The 16,297-nt window shown below is 42.1% G+C and overlaps 1 protein-coding gene across 1 annotated transcript; it reads right to left on the minus strand.

Annotated features, from left to right (window-relative positions):
* Nucleotides 1–1,339: 1,339 nt before the first annotated feature.
* Nucleotides 1,340–12,899, minus strand: THOC3 (THO complex 3). Its single transcript, XM_043920797.1, has 6 exons — nt 12,558–12,899; nt 11,553–11,709; nt 10,032–10,236; nt 3,686–3,847; nt 3,463–3,563; nt 1,340–2,116 (listed from the first exon to the last, which is right to left on the minus strand). Exons 1-6 carry the CDS (start codon nt 12,822–12,824, stop codon nt 1,953–1,955), a joined length of 1,056 nt encoding a protein of 351 aa, XP_043776732.1. The 5' UTR covers nt 12,825–12,899; the 3' UTR covers nt 1,340–1,952.
* Between the last annotated feature and the right edge of the window lie 3,398 nt (nt 12,900–16,297).

Here is a 16,297-nt window from a genome sequence, read left to right on the forward strand (position 1 = left end):
TAGCTCCTTGCACAACCCTCCCCCTCCACACATTAGGGTGGAGGGAACAATCCTCAAGGCACACACACACACCTCACACAAGCTTAACACTTGGTAAGTTCCATCCTTCTCTGGCCCTCATGCCACAGAAAATCCAGGATCTCAGCAAGAGACACCATAATCTCAATCTGACTTGTAATTCTAGTCAATGTAGCAATGGGTCATCAACACAGCAAATCTGAACTTCTTACACAATGAGGTGGCTCGTTGGTTTGCAACTAAAAAAACCACTCTCCAGGGAAGGTGGAGGCAGAGGCTGTCCCAGGCTGCAGGAAACACTACTGAGCATGCAGATGGAGCCCAATTGATCATCTGCTAACCTGCGCCAAGACTTAACAGCTCAGAGCCAAGGTTTATTCAGCAGTCAAATGGAAAGCGCAAATGGAACCAGAACAGCCATTGCAACAGAACGTATATGGGCCGTTAAGCAAACCTAGATCTAAATACTGTCACTTAATAAGTAACACTGAGTTGAACTCCCTGAGGTAGTAAAATGGTGATAACACCCAACCTCTGAAGGCTGTTGCAAAAATTGAGTGATCATTACAATACCAGACACACAGGATATGTCCAATAATTAAAAATGGCTATTAAGACTTGGTGATTTATATATTGCCAAACATGGTGCTGAGCACCTTGTATGCTTTTATCTGGTCATACTTGATTTGTTTACCTACCTCAAGATTTTTACAAACATGTTTTTATATAAAAAACATGAATACAAGAAAACTCCTAGAAGCGTATATCTAAAAATGCTTATTAGCAGAAAAATGGTTATCTCCTGGTGTTAGAAATAAGGGTTTTCTTTTTGCTTACTGGCTTTTTCCAAATTTTTCCATAAACATCACTTTCTGAAGTATATTTGATTTGGTTTTTCTTTTTAAAGCTGAAATCCATTAAAACACAATGAAATCAAGATGCTGCTCACAGGTAACAACCCCCTACATGAACCATTTCTTCTGGTGGTAAGAGCTATTAAAAACTGTGCCTTCCCTGAGGGAGCTGGCATGTGCTTATTTTAATAAGAATTAGCTGACTTAGACCCCTTCTTCACTTTGCCACAGGGGAGTACAGAGCCAAATTTTAGTTCAATCATTCAATTAGGTTCTTATTCTCTGCAGGTTTCTATTTTGATTCCCCCCAGTCTTGACTTCCTATTCTAATTTATAGGTCATACCATAATTTTGTATTTCTTACTTATATTTTTAATACATAAAAATTATATATTTTACTATTTTTCCTCAAAGTTTATCATAAATCTGTGGTCTACAAATCTTTGCAGAATGAGGCCAGGTACACATAAACAAGCAATGACTTAACATGTTAATCAGAGTGCTATTATCCATGCATTTCATGCTACAAACCATCGAGTTCTTGCTTATGACATTAATGATAGGATTACAACCTTTAAATCCTATCTGAAACTTTTTATACAGTACTACAACACCTCCCTATAATGACATAAGAAAATAATACAGAAAATATTACCATAATTTTTAAAGTCCTAGAAGTCCCATAATTAAAAAGTCAGTTTTATTAAATGTTCAATTCTCAAAATTATTAATACGTACTTCTTTTTTATTATAAAAAATCTCCAACTCCATCTCACCCTTCCTCACCTACCCCTCCAAACTACGTACTGTCCAAGCAGAACCAAGCCCAACAAATTCCACCATACGCCCAAAAGCAGGAAGACAGGAGGTCCCCAGAGGACAAGGTATGCTGGTATCATCACTGCAAGGGGCAGGGAAAGAGAACCATACCAAACACAAAGGAAATTGGAATGGGCAGCCTAACAAAATACTGATAAAATTTATACCAATTTATAAATATTTCAGGTGCCCACCAACCCCCAGAGAACAGACCAAACTAACTATATAATGGAAGCCTCTGCCATACACTGGGTCCTCCTATCAGGAATCATTGGGAAGCCCAAACAGCTTCACAGTTCCAGCTTCCCGACTGCTGTCATATTTGCCATCTTTGTCATCACAGGCAAACGCCAGCAGAGGCCTTTTGGGGTGCCACGCCACGGTGAAGGTCGGGGACTCACATTGAACCTCCCACAGCTTGTCTCCTATAAAAATCAATAGAGGGATATCAATCAGTATGTTAACAGTAGACCACACTCATTAAGTACTTACCTATGTTAACTCATCTAATCCGCATAATAGTCCTATGGGATAAGAACAATTCTACCCCGTTTTACAGAGAACACGGAGGTCAGAGGGGTCACAAGGCAGTCGGGTGGTGGAGCGGGATCTGAACCCAACAGCCCATGCTCTGAGCCCTACCCTACACTTCCTGAAAAAACTACAATGGCAGCTCTTTGCTGAGCACTTCTTATGAATCAGATGCATTATACTTATCTTAATAAAGTATAACAACTTTATTCATCAATGCAAGTAACGGTTTTAAACCCCATTTTATAAAGAAATGGGTAACTGAACAGTTAAGTCACACCTCAAAGAAGCAGAAGAGGGGAAAAAAAAGGGAGAGAAAGAACAGAGTCAGCACAGAAAGTCAGTCTGTCCGAAGCCACAGATCTTTCTACTCAACCACACTTGCCTTGCAAATAAAATTCTTTTTCCAAAATTTTTATCCTGTCTGCTTTTGAAATTAAACATGGTTTTTCCAAAGCCACTTTTTTAAGCTGGATTAATGTAGTAAAGTGTTCACAGTGTGGTATTGATTTAAAAATGCAGGATACACAGAATTATACACTTTAAATTTGTCAATTAGATGGTATGTGAATTTTTCGATAAAGCTGTTTTTATATATATTGTTTCTACACACACACACATACTTTCTTTGAAGTTTTCTATATAGTTTGAATTCTTGTACTACAGTATCATGTACTTCCAAAAGCAATAAAGTTACATTAAAAATAAACCTGAAGAAATACTTTTGTAGAATGAATACTTGCCTCTCATTTTTCTATTTTCAAGTTGTCTTGTTGCTTTTTAAAACAAATCACATGCGCTTTGATAATTTCTTAAATTGTAAAATATATAAGTCAACATACAGGCAAAAGACAAAAAGAAATATACCATATTGCTAAAAGAAGCTGTATATAAATGGTAGGATCACTCATCCATCCATCCATCCATTCATTCATTCTTCCTTTCTGTATTTTAAAAATTTTGGGAAAAAATTATTATAATGGAAAAATTAAAAGTGAATAAAAAGCAAACTATTTTCTTTAACCACTTTCTTTCAGACCTGCCCCTCTCTTTCCTAAATCTTTGCTCCCTCATTACCTGACAGTAGTCATAATAAACAAACTTGCCTTAAGGAGGCAAATGCATTTATGCTAATACTGGCAAAGAAGTAAGGAACAGAGATGAAAACACATGATAGGAGTTCTCACGGCCAAGGATGAATGACAGAGGAGTCTCGTTAAGACAGTGAGGGTTTAGTTACCTGTCTCTACTTCAGCAATGTCAATGAAGTGATCTTCTGAGGCTGATGCCAGCATTTTCCCATCATGGCTAAAACTGAGGGTCCTCACAGGCCAATCCAGCCTATAGCAGAGCAGACCAGACAGAGGAGACATTAAAATGATCCAAAGAGGAGGGCCCAACTTCACTCAAAATGAAATAAAACTAACTTATCCAACAAGCAAAGTGCTGGCTGAGTTGCTTACCTCGAAAAGCATCGAACACACACTAACTCATCTACATCCCAAAGGCTGACCAAAGCATCTGCACTTCCTGTTGCAAAGTACTTCCCCATGGGGTCAAACTTGATACAGATACAGTTGGAAGGATGGGCGTTGATGGACTGCACAGGCTTCAGCTCTGGGTAGCTGAAAAACAAAACAGACATCAATCAAACCAGGGGAAATGACTCTGGTACTAAGATAGAAATAGGAGACGCTAAAGAAGAAAACCAAAGACAATAGAATAAGTATCAAAGACTGTAAATCAAGGCTTTCATGAAATAAAAAGATTTCAAAAATATACTGAAACAACACACTACATACTTAAGAATATGAACCCAGAATATGAACCCATTTTGTTGTTATTCAGCAGCTAAGCAGTGTCCAACTCTGCGACCCCATGGACTGCAGCACATCAGGCTTCCCTGTCCTTCACTATCTCCTGGAATTTGCTTAAACTCATGTCCACTGAGTTGGTAATGCCACCAAACCATCTCATCCTCTGTTGTCCCCTTCTCCTCCTGCCCTCAATCTTTCCCAGCATCAGGGCCTTTTCCAATGAATCAGCTCTTCCCATCAGGTGGCCAAAGTATCGGAGCTTCAGCTTCAGCATCGGTCCTTCCAAAGTATATTCAGGGTTGATTTCCTTTTGACTAGTTTGAATTCTTTGCTGTCCAAGAGTCTCCTCCAGCACCACAGTTCAAAAGAATCAACTCTTCAGTCCTCAGCCTTCTTTATGGTCCAACTCACCCATCCATACATGACTACCGGAAAAACCATAGTTTTGACTATATGGACCTTTGTCAGCAAAGTGATATCTCTGCTTTTTAACACATTGTCTTGGTTTGTCATAGTTTGTCTTCCAAGGAGCAAGCGTCTTCTAATTTCATGGCTGCGGTCACCACCCACAGTGATCTGAGAGCCCAAGAAAAGAAAATCTGTCACTGTTTCCATTTTTCTCCATCTATTCGCCATGAAGTGATGGGAAGGACACCATAATCTTAGATTTTTGAACGCTGAGTTTTAAGCCAGCTTTTTCTCTCCTCTTTCATCTTCATCAAGAGTCTCTTTGGTTCCTCTTCACTCTCTGCCATTAGGATGGTATCATCTGCAAACCTAAGGTTGTTGATATTTCTCCCAGCAATCTTGATTCCAGCTTGTGATTCATCCAGCCCAGCATTTCACATGATGTACTCAGCATATAAATTAAACAAGCAGGGTGACAATATACAGCCCTAACATACTCCTTTTCCAATTCTGAGCCACTCCTTTGTTCCATGTCCAGTTCTAACTGCTGCTTCTTGACTTGCATACAGGTTCTCAGGAGGCAGGTAAGTTCAGTTCAGTCACTCAGTCATGTCCAACTCTTTGTAACCCCATGGACTGCAGCACACCAGGCCTCCCTGTCTATCACCAACTCCCGGAGCTTGCTCAAACTCATGTCCATTGAGTCGGTGATGCCATCCAACTATCTCATCCTCTGTCATCCCCTTCTCCTTCTGCCTTTAATCTTTCCCAGCATCAGGGTCTTGTCCAATGAGTCCATTCTTTGCATCAGGCAGCCAAAGTACTGGAGTTTCAGCTTCACCATCAGTCCCTCCAATGAATATTCAGGACTGATTTCCTTTAGGATTGACTGGTTGGATCTCCTTGCAGTCCAAGGGACTCTCAAGAGTCTTCTCCAACACCACAGTTCAAAAGCATCAACTCTTTGGCACTCAGCTTTCTTTATAGTCCACCTCTCACATCCATACTTGACTACTGGAAAAACCATAGCTTTGACTAGATGAAGGCAGGTAAGGTGGTCTGGTATTCCCATCTCTTTAAGAATTTTCCACAGTTTGTTGTGATCCACACAGTCAAAGGCTTTGGCATAGTCAATGAAGCAGAAGCAGATGTTTTTCTGGAATTCTCTTGCTTTTCCTATAATTCAACAGATGTCAGCAATTTTATCTCTGGTTCGTCTGCCTTTTCTCTATTCAGCTCGTACATCAGAAAGTTCTCGGTTCACATACTGTTGAAGCCTAGCTTGAAGGACTTTGAGCATGACCTTGCTGGCATGTGAAATGAGTGCAACTGTGTGGTAGTTTTAAACATTCTTTGGTATTGCCCTTCTTTAGGACTGAAATGAAAACTGACTTTTTCCAGTCCTGTAGCCACTGCTGAGTTTTCCAAACTTGCTGACATATTGAGTGCAGCACTTTAATAGCATCATCTTTCAGGATTTGAAATAGTTCAGCTGGAATTCCATCACCTACACTAGCTTTGTTCATTGTAATGCTTCCTAAGGCCTACCTGACTTCACACTCTAGGGTGTCTGACTCTAGGTGAGTGACCACATCATCATAGTTATCCAGGTCATTAAGGTCTTTTTTGTGCAGTTCTTCTGTGTGTTCTTGCCACCTCTTCTTAATCTTTTCTGCTTCTGTTTAGTCCTTGCCATTTCTGTCCTTTATTGTGCCCATCTTTCATGAAATTGTTTCCTTCGTATTTCCAATTTTCTTAGAGATTCTCTAGTCTTTCCCATTCTATTATTTTCCTCTTTTTCTTTGCATGGTCACTTAAGAAGGCTTTCTAATCTCTCCTTGCACTGAGTTGGGTATCTTTCCCTTTCTCCTTTGCCTTTCACTTCTCTTCTTTTCTCAGCTATTTGGAAGGCCTCCTCAGACAACCATTTTGCCATCTTGCTTTTCTTTTTCTTTGAGATGTTTTGGTCACTGCCTCCTATACAATGTTATGAACCTCTGTCCACAGATTTTCAGGCATTCTGTTGCATCTAATCCCTTGAATCTATTTGTCATTTCCACTGTATAATCATAAGGGATTTGATTTAGGTCATACCTGAATGGCCCAGTGGTTTTCCCTACTGTCTTCAATTTAAGTTTGAATTTTCAATAAGAAGCTGAAATTAATAGACTTTCAAAAAATTAGATTATCGGCAGACTTCTAACAGTAACACTTTATGCCAAAAGAAAATAGAGTAAAAAACAAGTAAGAAAATATGAATCAAAGTGTTTATATCTAGCAAAGCTATCAATTATAAAGTGTTCAAAGAAGTAGCACAATATAAGTGTCTCTTAAGTTTTATAAGTATATAAGTTATGATAAGTATGAACTCAGGGAACATTGTTCCCCCTGAACACTTTCTGAGGAATTGAAACTGGAGGGTAAGTTGTGACAATCAGTGACTGGAGACTTACCAGCCTAGGGTTGGCGATGAACATTAAATACATGTAGTTTCTTGTAGAACTTATATATGTTTAAAAGTAATGTAGTAACTGTGTAATCTGACAACATGTAGTATTAACTTTTTTTAATGGAGGAAGACATATTCTAAAAGCAAAATTTACAATCTTAAGTAATCACACTGGTGATGGTAGTACTATTGTTATTCTGAGATATCTGTGTGTGTAACAGGGGATGAAGGTAGTAGCTAACCATGCGAAATTCAAATTCTATAATACCCTGCATCTCTGAGAATCAGAATACTTAGCTTGGAAGGAAAGAGATTTTAACTGGAAGTTATATGTATGAATTTACAAAGTATTTTGTCTTTAAGTATATACATATACTTCCTAGCTCTGTCTACTGGAAAGGTCTAGAAATAATCAACTCAACAATATGGACGTTCTGAGCTCCAATATTATTTTCTAGTAAAAGAATCCAGGGATTCTCTGGGAATTTTCTAATTAAAGATTTGAGGCAGGAAATACACAGGATGAACTTGGCATATCTCATTATACCAGAGAGCAAGAAACTGAAGACTATGAGGATTATGTTAAAAAAAAAAAACATGACTCAGGAACCAACTTGAAGAGGATTCCGTGTGCCAAAGATAAATTCAGCTTCAATATGGATAATGATTATGACAGATTGAAACACATCTACTATGCTTAAATACATGGGTCCATAACGATCCTTCTTTTTAAAACAAAAGTAACAGATCATCTTTGGAGTTGATAGACAACTAATTCAGTACCTAATGACAAAGGGAAATTATCAAGTATTTATCATGCCTTCTCTAAACATACTATATTACTGGGTAACCAAACTGATAAGACAGTGACTCTTAAATAAGCAAGCAGTCGGAATCAGCAAAATCCAGACTGGGACAAGCTCCCCAGGTTAACAGCCTGTTTTTTTAACATTTAAGTTCTAAGTAAAACTAGATGCCCAACAGCAGATGAATGGATAAGGAAGATGTGGTACATATACACCATGGAATATTACTCAGCCGTTAAAAAGAATTCATTTGAATCAGTTCTAATGAGATGGATGAAACTGGAGCCCATTATACAGAGTGAAGTAAGCCAGAAAGATAAAGAACATTACAGCATACTAACACATATATATGGAATTTAGAAAGATGGTAACGATAACCCTATATGCAAAACAGAAAAAGAGACACAGAAGTACAGAACAGACTTTTGAACTCTGTGGGAGAAGGTGAGGGTGGGATGTTTCGAAAGAACAGCATGTATATTATCTACGGTGAAACAGATCACCAGCCCAGGTGGGATGCATGAGACAAGTGCTCGGGCCTGGTGCACTGGGAAGACCCAGAGGAATCGGGTGGAGAGGGAGGTGGGAGGGGGGATCGGGATGGGGAATACGTGTAAATCTATGGCTGATTCATATCAATGTATGACAAAACCCACTGAAATGTTATGAAGTAATTAGCCTCCAACTAATAAAAAATAAATAAATTAAATTAAATTAAAAAAAATAATAATAAATAAACTAAAAAAAAAAAAAAACAGTGGGAAGGAGGGAGACTCCATAGTTTAACTGACTTAAAAGGCATATCACACTTTATTTAAATGAGCAGAATTAGAGTACCCAGAAATTCACACGTGGTAGCAAAACTATAAAGAAATAATATAAAAATCAAGACAGTGCTTTTTGAGGAGGGAGTTTTGATTAGGACAAAGCCCATGGAGAGACTTCTGAGATGGCAAGCAAAGTAATATTTCTTGACTTGGTGGGATTACACAGGTGTTATGCATATAATAGTTCATTAAGCTACATACTTGCATTTTGTGGTTTTCTACATCTGTTTTATTTTCTAATACAAAAGCTTCAAACAAACAAACAAACACTGCCTACAGAGTAAAATTCAAGTTACTAAGCATAGAATTCCAGACCCAAATAATCTGGTACCAAATTACACTTCAACTTTATCTTCCTGTTTCAGGACCTCTCTTCAGACACTTTATCTGCCACCACTCCCAGCAATTCTGATCTACTGACTACTTTCCAAATAAGCCATGTTCGTTCATACTTGTTTTGTCCATTGTGCAGTTTACTTTTGCTGTTTCTTAACATTCTATTACTCTTTCAAGGTCAAGCTTAGAAGCTTCCTCCTTCAACTCCCAAGTCCCACAGTCAATCCTTGGGATTCTACAGCAAACTCCCAATCTCTCTAATACAGAGCCTAGCACACTCTGCCTTGCAGTGTCCACCCAAGACAGCAGAAAGAACAGAATCAGACAGACCTCAACTTCAATTCCACAACTTCATTCATCTAGAGAATATTCACCAAGATCCTGACTGTGTGTAGCAGGTACTGGGCTATGCACTAGAGAGTCAACAGTAAACAAGTTAAATACAGCCCCTAATTCACAGAAGTTAATCTTATAGAAGACACAAGGAAATAAACATGCATTTATAACGTAGAATGAGAAATGCTTCCAAAAGAAGCACATAAACTAAGCTTCTAACCTTGGGGATGAAGAGGGCTTCCCTGGAGAGAAAGTGATATTTAAACTGAGACTTTGATGGTATGAATTAGCTATACTTCAAGGTACCTCCAGTTCAAGTGCTCACTAGCTAACTAGTCACTTAACCTCTCTGAGATCCCTGATCCTCATCTATGAAATGGGAAGCACACCATCATCAACTCCCTAGGATTTCTCTCCGGACTCAGTAAAATATAAGGTACCTAACTCGAAGGTGCTCAAGAGAGGTTAGAATTCCTTATTACTACAGCCAATCTTTGAACAAAGTCAGGGGTCGATCTGACAGGGGTTGAACAAACACAATCAAAAATTCATGTATTACTTACAACTGGTCCTCTGTATCCACAGTTCCTCTGTATCTGCAGCTTTACATCCCAGATTCAACCAATCTCAGATCATGTGGTACTATAATATTTACTACTGAAAAAACCCACATGTAAGGGGACCTGGGTAGTTTAAATCCATGTTGTTCAACAGTCAATTGTTTGTCCTTCTGGCTCCTTCAGGATAGACTCACATCTAATTCATCTCGAGATCCACTACAGCACCCAGTGCAAAGATATGACAGTCCCCTAAACTTAGAACCCCCTCACCTGAGTATGTTGATACAACCGTTGCCATTTGTCAGGAAGAACATGTTATTGTCATTGTTCCAGGAGATTTCATTGACCTCAAACTTGAACTGCTCCTCTGCTTTGGAGCGGTGTGTCTTGGCATCAATGAACGTCACCACATCATCCTTGTTGCCTACAGCGATGGTCTGCCCGTCAGGACTCCAGCAGATATTAATGTTCTCCCCTGGGAACCCAGATACGATCAGCAAAATACTGTTAGCCCACAATCCTCCAGCAGTTTATCTTGTTATCAAAGAAAGACTAGAGCTATAGCTAGAGTTCATTCACTAAGGTCCTCATCAGTAGGACCAACCAGAAGCCCAGCACTGTCATCTACACATTTCCCTCTTTAGTGCTCACATGTCTCTAAGGGACATTTTTCCTCCCCATTTTACAGATGAAAAAACTGAAAGAGAGATGGGCCAAAGTATCCAAACTATGAAGTAACAGAGCCAAGATCTAAATTCATACTTGTCATCAGAGCCTCTAATTCTCTCTTATACTTGCACTTCCCAAACTCCAGTCATTCACATGCCATTTTCACAATTTTTGAACTATCCATGTAATAGCTATACTTCTTCCTTCAAGACTTTTATTAAAACTGACCCCTCCAAATTTTTATTTAAATAGCTTCACTTCAGCAATAAATTCTATAAGCTAGCTCTTTTTTTCTAGTAGGCATTAAAATATATATACAATCAGCTTTTAATGTTCATCTACATACTTAAATCACTCACATATCACCAGTTGTCTAGTTGGGGAAAACATATCATTCCATCTCCAGGTACAAGTCTTGCCAACAAAGTCCAGTAGCCCACAAATTTCATCAACTTTATTGATTCTAAGATGCATATTTTCTCACATTTTATTACCTGTAATGTATCTTAGAATGCATCAGGATGTATTTCAAAATTTTTGGTGTATCATGAATATCTAATAAAACTTTATTTTCTTTCCTAATGAAACATAAAATATTGATGCATCTTATAATCAATAACATCTTAGCCAATATAATTTAATAAATGGCCTCAAGGTTTATAAGGCAATATCTGGTGAAGAACAGTCTATAAATGTACTACACAACTTCCAGGTCATTTTCTCCCCAAGTGTCAAAGTCATTTTTCCAAGATCAGTCATTCTAGCCTATCAGCAGTTCCCTGCTAGAGCTGCCTACCCACTACAAGGTGACCACTAAATGTATATGGCTACCTTAAGACTTTGCTCAAATTCTGTGAAGCCTTCCCTATCTTCCCCAGGCATACTTAAGTGTTTCCATTCTCAGCATCCACCTTGTAGACCTATCCATTACAGGATGACCATATTATATTATGTTAGTTTTTTCAATACATATGTCTCTCCCTGCACTAAACTCTTAGCTCCTTGGAACTGACGACTGTCTTATTCAGCTCAGGATGTCCCATACCTAAAGGGCCAGGCACAGAGAAGATATTTAAAATAACTATCAGTAGCTTATCTTCCTACTGCCCTCTGAAAAGTTACCTTTAGTGTTCACAGTGGCAATGCATTTCGTAGTCCTCACATCCCAGATGCGAATGGTTTTGTCTCCAGACGCAGTAACAAAGAGATCAGGGTTACTTGGATGCCAACAGAGCTGGTCCACACTATCCCCATGTCCCCGATAATTGTTTTCTTTGACCTGAAAGAGCAAAATCCAGATACCACTTCACCCATATGTATCTGCCTACTCATGTAACTTCTTAACCTTATTCAAAATGAGGTATCTGGTGACCAACAGAAGTTTGGATGAGTCAAGAATCCAGTCCTTCTAAGTCACTTCCCCTAAACCCTTCTCAATACCCTACCCTCCCTTCCTCCCCAGTCAGTGTGAACAGTTCTTTGGCTGGGGTCCACACCAATGCCCTTACTCTTTAGTCCTCCCTCCTTTCTGGTTTTCTACCCTTACTCTTCCACGAAAGGTCCCAACCCGCTTACTCAATTCCACGGAGGCCCTGCCATTTTCAGAATGACCCTCCTCATCACCACAGGAGCCCACCACCACTGTCCCAGCCGCTCCTCACCACCACACAGGTCTCCCCGCCATCCTCACCACCGGCCGCTACTCTCCACACTCACCTTCACCCCCGCCCCCCCCAGGAGCCCACCACCACTGTCCCAGCCGCTCCTCACCACCACACAAGTCTCCCCGCCATCCTCACCACCGGCGGTTACTCTCCACACTCACCTTCACCCCCGCCCCCGCCCCCCCCCCCCCCGGTCATCTTCACGCCTCCTTACTATCACACTCCCTACACATCGTCACCCCTCCCCCAACCACCAGTCCTCCTCTCCACCATGCCCATCTTCACCTCTCATCAGTCCGTTCCCCCCTCCTCACCCCCGACACTCCTCTTTGGCGCATCACACACGCCCCTCACCTCCACACCCCTTCTTCCTCCTCACCTCCACTCTCCTCACGCCCATTCTTCAACCTCGCCTTACCACACCCCCTCTCTCCCTAGCCTGGGCCGGGTCCCAGCGGCTCACCAACCGGTCCTTCTCCAGCAAGAAGACGCTGGCCGTCTTGTCGAAGGACCCTGAGGCCAGGCGACGCCCGTCGCAGCTCCAGGCCACGGAGTGTACCTTGGCGCTGTGCGCCGGGAACTCGCGCGTCTTACTGTGGCCGCGGAACAGCTCCTGCATCCCGAGCACGTAGCGAGTCGGGCCGCTTGACACTGAGCACCAGGGAGCCATCGAGCCGGGACCGCTCTGGCCCAACGCTGAGGGTCCCATGGACGCCGGGGGAATCGCCATGCCGAACTCCCGGACGCCGGCTCGGTAGTATTCTCAGCTGCAATCAGCCCTGCCGCCGCGGCCGCACGCATGCGCGGGAGAGACCACCCGCGCTTCCGCGCACCCGCACTGTGGACCACTCCCGGAAGAGACTACAAGTCCCAGCATGCAACGCGCCCCCGCCTTTACCTTTTCCAGTGGTCAAGGTTCCTCTTGGAATTTCCTTCACTATTAACGATTAGGAGGTCTTTAGGGTCCTTATTTTCTCCTTACCTCCTGTTTGGTAGATACATTTGTACCCCTGTTTAATCGAAGAAATAACGCAATTCTTCTAAACCTCAGTTCGCCGTCCGTTAAAAACACCTTTTTGTCTGGAATTACTCCCACCTTTCAGCCCACTCACTTAGAGCCGAAGGCTCTCTACTTCCTACTGCAGAAGGAGGAGCTGGTGAACTTCCCTGGGGAAATAGGCTAGAGGTTTGGGGTTTCCCTGGTGGCTCAATTGGTAAAGAAGCCTCCTGCTAATGCAGGAGACTTCGGTTCGATTCCTGCGTTGGGAAGATCTCCTGGAGGAGGAACCGGCTACCCACTCCAGGACCGTATAGTCCATGGGACACTACTGAGCGACTCTCGCTTTCACTTCTTTGGGGAGGCGGGGAGGGGAAAGGGAGAGGAGGCTGAAGCAAGGGTGAGAGTTGCTGAAGGCGGTTGGGGATGATTTTCAGACAAATTCCTTGTGTTTAGAAGGCTGTTCTATATGCGCGTTATTATATATGCAAAAAATATATAAAATACACAGAGTGAAGAGTAAATGCCTTTTCATGCCCCTTGGACTGGTCCCCACACCTCACACCCATACCTCAAACCACATGTCCAGCATTTTCTGAAGAAAGGGGTGGCCACCTGATGGGAAGAGCTGACTCATTGGAAAAGACCCTGATGCTGGGAAAGATTGAGGGCAGGAGAAGGGGAAGACAGAGGATGAGATGGCTGGATTGGCATCGTCGACTTGATGGACATGGGTTTGGGTGGACTCCGGTTGTTGGTTATGCACAGGGCGGCCTGGCGTGCTGCCGTTTATGGGATCGCAAAGAGTCAGACACGACTGAGCGACTGAACTGAACAGAACTGAAAGGGGTGGTGAGCTGCCAGCGCCAGACAAGTCGCTTGAGAAGGGCCAGTGAGCTGGGGGCTGTGTTTCAGTGATGAAAAGTTGGCTCAAAATTTGCATAAAAACAAGACTTTTAAAAAATGTAACACGTGCATTTGATAATAAACGTAGAAAAAAATGAAAGGGAATAAAGTGGGAGAGTGAGATTACTTCTGTCTGATGTACCCAAATTCCCCTTACAAAATAATACTGTAAAATTTCTTGTGTGGCCTTCCAAAGGTGGTTTTGGTACCAAATCACAAGTCCATGTATGCAATGGCTGAGTGAGGCCAATCAATACTAAAACATTAAAAGTTTGGAACAGAGAAAGGTTTATTATAGGTTCATACAAGGAGATGGGTGGCTCATGCCCCTAAGAACCCCGAAGTTACTAAAAGCTTTCAGCAAGCCCCTTTAAAAGCAGAAGGTGGGGGAGGGGCGTGGTAAGTTGTTGCAAGCTTCTTGGTGCCAGAGCCTTTGCTCTTGAAGTCAGGTCATGATCAGGTAATGATGTTCCTATAGTCTCCTACGAAACGATGTTATTCTCCGTCTTGACAAGAAACAACAAGATCCCAAGGCACAACTTTCTCTCTCCAAGGTCTCAGTCCTGGCCAAGAGGAGGCAGATCTCAGTTGGCAGCTCCTGCAGGGCCGGGTTTCCACACTTGGCCCAGCTGTCAACTCTGAGGGAGCCAGGCACCGAATCAAACTGGCCCTCAGTCTCCTCAGACCACCCAAGTGGGAGAGACCAGATCTCACAGACTGCGACCCAGGCAGTCACTGCTATTAGGTCACAGAGACAGGGATGGGGGAGAGATTTACCGCTGTCTCAAGACCTGGGCCAAGGCTAGTGGAGGGCCTTAGTCAGGGCTCCAGAGCCCTACAGGACATAGTCCCCAGTCTGTTCCCTGGGCCCTCCAGGAGAAGGCCTGAATCTGCATCTTACCTCACTCTCCACCCGATGACCACTGACCCTTGGCTGAATCACTTCCCTAATGGTCACTCATTGACAGCTGGTTTCTTGTTGGGGAGGGGGGCCCACTGAGGCACTGACCAATGGCTGAACGAGACCTGTTGCCTAGTTACAGGATGCAGAGTAATGCGGCACAGCAATGGCTGCCTGCTAAGGGCTGTGCTCATCCTGCTCTGTTACAGTTGTTGTTTGGTCGCTCAGGCACGTCTTCTTCTTTGTGACCCCATGGATCACAGCACGCCATCTTCCCTGTCCATCACCAACTCCCGGAGCTTGCTCAAGCTCATGTCCATCAAGTCAGTGATACCATCCAACCACCTCATCCTCTGTCACCCCTTCTTCTCCTGCCTTCAGTCTTTCCCAGCATCAGGGTCTTTTCCAGTGAGTCAGTTCTTTCCATCAGCTGGCCAAAGTATTACAGCTTCAGCTTCAGCATTAGTCAGTCCTCCCAAAGATTATTCAAGGTTGATTTCCTTTAGGATTGACTGGTTTGATCTCCTTGCTGTCCAAGGGACTCTCAGGAATCTTCTCCAGCACCACGGTTTGAAAGCATCAATTCTTCAGCATTCAGTCTTCTTTATGGTCCAGCTGTCACATCCATACATGGCTATTGGAAAAGTCATAGCTTTGACTATACAGATCTTTGTCAGCAAAGTGCTGTCTCTGCTTTTTAATCTGCTGTCTAGGTTTGTCACACACAGCTTTTCTTCCAAGGAGCAAACATCTTTTAATTTCATGGCAGTCACCATCCACAGTGATTTTGGAGCCCAAGAAAATAAAATCTGTCACTGTTTCCACTTAATCCGCTTGTATTTGCCATGAAGTAATGAGACTGGCTGCTATGATTTTAGTTTTTTGAATGTTGAGTTTTAAGCCAGCTTTTTCACTCTCCACTTTCACCCTCATCAAGAGGCTCTTTAGTTCCTCTTCACTTTCTGCCATTAGGATGGTATTATCTATGTATCTGAGGTATTGATATTTCTCCCAGCAATCTTGATTCCAGCTTGTGATTCATCCTGCCTGGCATTTCACATGATGTACTCTGCATATCAGTTAAATAATCAGGGTGACAATATACAGCCTTGATGTACTCCTCTCCCAATTTTGAGCCAGTCCATTGTTCCATGTCTGCTTCTAACTGTTGCTTCTTGACCTGCATACAGATTTCTCAGGAGGCAGGCAAGGTAGTCTGGTATTGCCACCTCTTTAAGAATTTTCCACAGTTTGTTGTGATCCACACAGTAGTTTAAGTGTAAATTAACCTACCCTCTCCCAAGCCCCCAAAATGGTAGCATTCCTTACATAACTTGCTTTCTATTGTAAACGCATATAAGAAATCATAAGTATATGCATGTCTCATTCTTTTAATGGA

This window comes from Cervus elaphus, chromosome 12 (genome assembly GCF_910594005.1).
Source record: "Cervus elaphus chromosome 12, mCerEla1.1, whole genome shotgun sequence".
Lineage (NCBI taxonomy): Eukaryota > Metazoa > Chordata > Mammalia > Artiodactyla > Cervidae > Cervus > Cervus elaphus.